At 41.5% G+C, this 3,561-nt stretch overlaps 1 protein-coding gene across 1 annotated transcript; it reads right to left on the bottom strand.

Moving 5' to 3' along the window:
- Positions 1 to 411: 411 nt before the first annotated feature.
- On the bottom strand, positions 412 to 1,413 carry LOC121877466 (cation channel sperm-associated protein 1-like). Its single transcript, XM_042383232.1, has one exon. The coding sequence runs from the start codon at positions 1,411 to 1,413 to the stop codon at positions 412 to 414; it is 1,002 nt and encodes a 333-aa protein (XP_042239166.1).
- Between the last annotated feature and the right edge of the window lie 2,148 nt (positions 1,414 to 3,561).

Genomic DNA, 3,561 nt, shown 5'->3' with positions numbered 1-3,561 from the left:
AGTTGATCTTAAGTGTACACACACACACACACACACACACACACACACACACACACACACACACACACACACAAAAGAAACTGATATATACAAACATAGGTTTTTGGGTTAGGTCAAGTCCAGTCAGGTCAGGATAGGTTAGGCCAAGTTGGGTTAAGTCAGATTAGGTTACTTTAGAACAGGATAGGTGAGGTTCTTTTAGGTTAGAATAGGTTAGGTTAGGTTAGGTTAAGTCAGGTTAGTTTAGGACAGCACAGGTTATGTTAGACTTGGTTAAGTTAGATTAATTCAAAAGATTTTCCACATTAAATAACGAGTAAGAGGAATGTCTGTAGCATCTTCATTATTACTGTTAAATTGGGAGGTAGTTTAGACATCTGAAATATTACTGATTCATGAGAATACATTTTTTTAAGACTGGGCGCGTCTTATGCTCCATGGCTGGTACGTGGTGGTGCGTGGTCCTTGGTGATTCATGGCTTGTGATTGGTACGTGATGGTGCGTGGTCCTTGGTGATTCATAGCTTGTGAATGGTACGTGATGGTGCGTGGTCCTTGGTGATTCATAGCTTGTGACTGGTACGTGATGGTGCGTGGTCCTTGGTGATTCATAGCTTGTGAATGGTACGTGATGGTGCGTGGTCCTTGGTGATTCATGGCTTGTGAATGGTACGTGATGGTGCGTGGTCCTTGGTGATTCATGCCTTGTGAATGGTACGTGATGGTGCGTGGTCCTTGGTGATTCATGGCTTGTGAATGGTACGTGATGGTGCGTGGTCCTTGGTGATTCATGCCTTGTGAATGGTACGTGATGGTGCGTGGTCCTTGGTGATTCATGCCTTGTGAATGGTACGTGATGGTGCGTGGTCCTTGGTGATTCATAGCTTGTGACTGGTACGTGATGGTGCGTGGTCCTTGATTCATAGCTTGTGAATGGTACGATGGTGTGGTCCTTGGTGATTCATGGCTTGTGAATGGTACGTGATGGTGCGTGGTCCTTGGTGATTCATGCCTTGTGAATGGTACGTGATGGTGCGTGGTCCTTGGTGATTCATAGCTTGTGAATGGTAATGTGATGGTGCGTGGTCCTTGATTCATGGCTTGTGACTGGTACGTGATGGTGCGTGGTCCTTGGTGATTCATGCCTTGTGAATGGTACGTGATGGTGCGTGGTCCTTGGTGATTCATGGCTTGTGAATGGTACGTGATGGTGCGTGGTCCTTGGTGATTCATAGCTTGTGAATGGTACGTGATGGTGCGTGGTCCTTGGTGATTCATAGCTTGTGAATGGTACGTGATGGTGCGTGGTCCTTGGTGATTCATAGCTTGTGAATGGTACGTGATGGTGCGTGGTCCTTGGTGATTCATAGCTTGTGAATGGTACGTGATGGTGCGTGGTCCTTGGTGATTCATGCCTTGTGACTACTAACTTGGTGTTTGTGCCTGGCATTTGCTTTATCACCATCATCAGCTCGACCACAATCGCCTTCGCTACCACAATAACACACCGCCACAGCATATCACCACACCTACCACAACACCACACCACCACCAATAACACAGCATCACCACCACACCCCACCACCACACCACACCACCAATAACACAGCACCACCACCACACACCACCACACCACCACAGCACCACCACCACACACCACACCACACCACCACACACACCACCACCACACCACACCACCACTAACACAGCACCACCACCACACCCCACGGTCCCACCACAATATTGAGAGCTGCGTCATTGCTGTGTAAATTATTCCAGGCAGCAGCAGGCGCGAATTTTGAATTAGGAATCGACTGAGGGTGCCATTGTTGTTTAATATCTCCTCACTTCCGCGAATACTGTCCCTTCCTTCGCTTTCTTTATAATTTCAAGCGTTGATTGGTTAAGCAGTCTAGGAAAAATAGCTGTGTATTGAGTGTATTCATTTTGATATATCCCTCTTGTATATTTTAGCGCCAGGGGCTATATTCATTCTAATTTGTCTTAGTCTGAAGATGTATTTTTTATGTGACTGGACCGTAGCAGAGTAATGTATGTATCTTGTATATGTATGTGTGTGTACATGTACAGTATGTATAAATGTGGGAAGTATCTCATCATCAGCCTCTAAAGTGTAGTTCCGTCACCGTCGACACCGGAATCACCTTAACTTCCTGTGACTTTTATTGCTATTTATGTCAGGGCAAAAATGGCATGAATTTTACAGAGATTTAATTAAGGAGGGGTGAAGGCGTCTGACGGCCAAGAGATGAAAAGCGAAGTTGATCCTGACGCAAATTCAAGAACTTTCACAACAAAATTTTATCTGACATTTGCAGAATTATAGCAAAAATTTGAGAAAAAATCGCGAAATTAGTTTGGGTTGGTGGTGGTAGGACTCCCAGGGACACGATTAAAAAAATAACCTTTGTACAAATAAGTTTTATATATGATTATGTGTTTACAAGACTAAGGAGATATTCAAATATCAGTCAATTTCTGCGCTTTAGTATTTTTCTCCTATCGTTAATATTTTTCATACAAGATATTAAAATTTTTCAAGAACAAACATCAGATATAAAATATGAAGAAAAACAAAACAATGTGAGAATTACGATATAAATAAGGAAAATACACATATAGTCAATTTATATTGGTTATATAATAGGTCATCGATAAATAATACCCAGATTGAAATAGTTACATATTAAAACTCGGGCATTGATTTTCGATAGTCCTCTATATATATATTTCACCTGTATTTATATTTCAGAGATAGAAAGTGACCCTGGACTACTGTGACTGGCAGAGGTATTAAATAATAACCCACAACCACAAGCTAAAATAGAATTAATCAGTAGGACTTATTCTCTTTGATATTTCTTCAGTATTTGTTATCTAAGGACTGACTCAGTTCTCACATGCAAAACGACCTTACTTGTTCTCTGTAAACAATGACTTCTTACCTTACTGTTTAATTACCTTAGTTAATGAAGCACAGTAAATCATAAATAAATAACATCGTTTTTATTTTTTAAGAGAGATTTGTCTTGTTCAGTTCAATGTTGTTTAATAATAACCCTTAAAGTCGAAACACACACACACACATAAGAACAACATAAGAATGGAGGAAACTGCAGCTGGCCTATTGGCCCATACTGGGCAGTCCCATTTACACCCAACCCTGATTGCTCATATATCCATCCAACCTTGTTTGAAGCTATCCAGCGTATTCGAGTTAATGATAATATTTGGTAACTTGTTCCACTCATCCACTACTCTATTTCCAAGCCAATGTTTACCTATCTCGCGCCTAAATCTAAATTTGTCTAATTTAAAACCATTGTTACGAGTTCGCTCCTGGTTGGATAGTTTGAGTACCTTTGTAATGTCACCTTTGTTTAACACTGACTTTCATTTATACACCTCGATCATATCGCCCCCCACTCTACGTCTCTCGAGGGAGTGTAAAATAAGATGCTTTAACCTGTCTCTGTACACAATGTTCCTAATGCCCGGGATTAGTCTTGTCATTCTCCCCTGAACTCTTTCCAAGGATTC

The sequence above is a fragment of the Homarus americanus genome, unplaced genomic scaffold (genome assembly GCF_018991925.1).
Source record: "Homarus americanus isolate GMGI-L3 unplaced genomic scaffold, GMGI_Hamer_2.0 scaffold367, whole genome shotgun sequence".
NCBI lineage: Eukaryota > Metazoa > Arthropoda > Malacostraca > Decapoda > Nephropidae > Homarus > Homarus americanus.
Note: the sequence above shows the minus strand (reverse complement) of the source record. Positions and strands in the feature narration are given on the sequence as shown.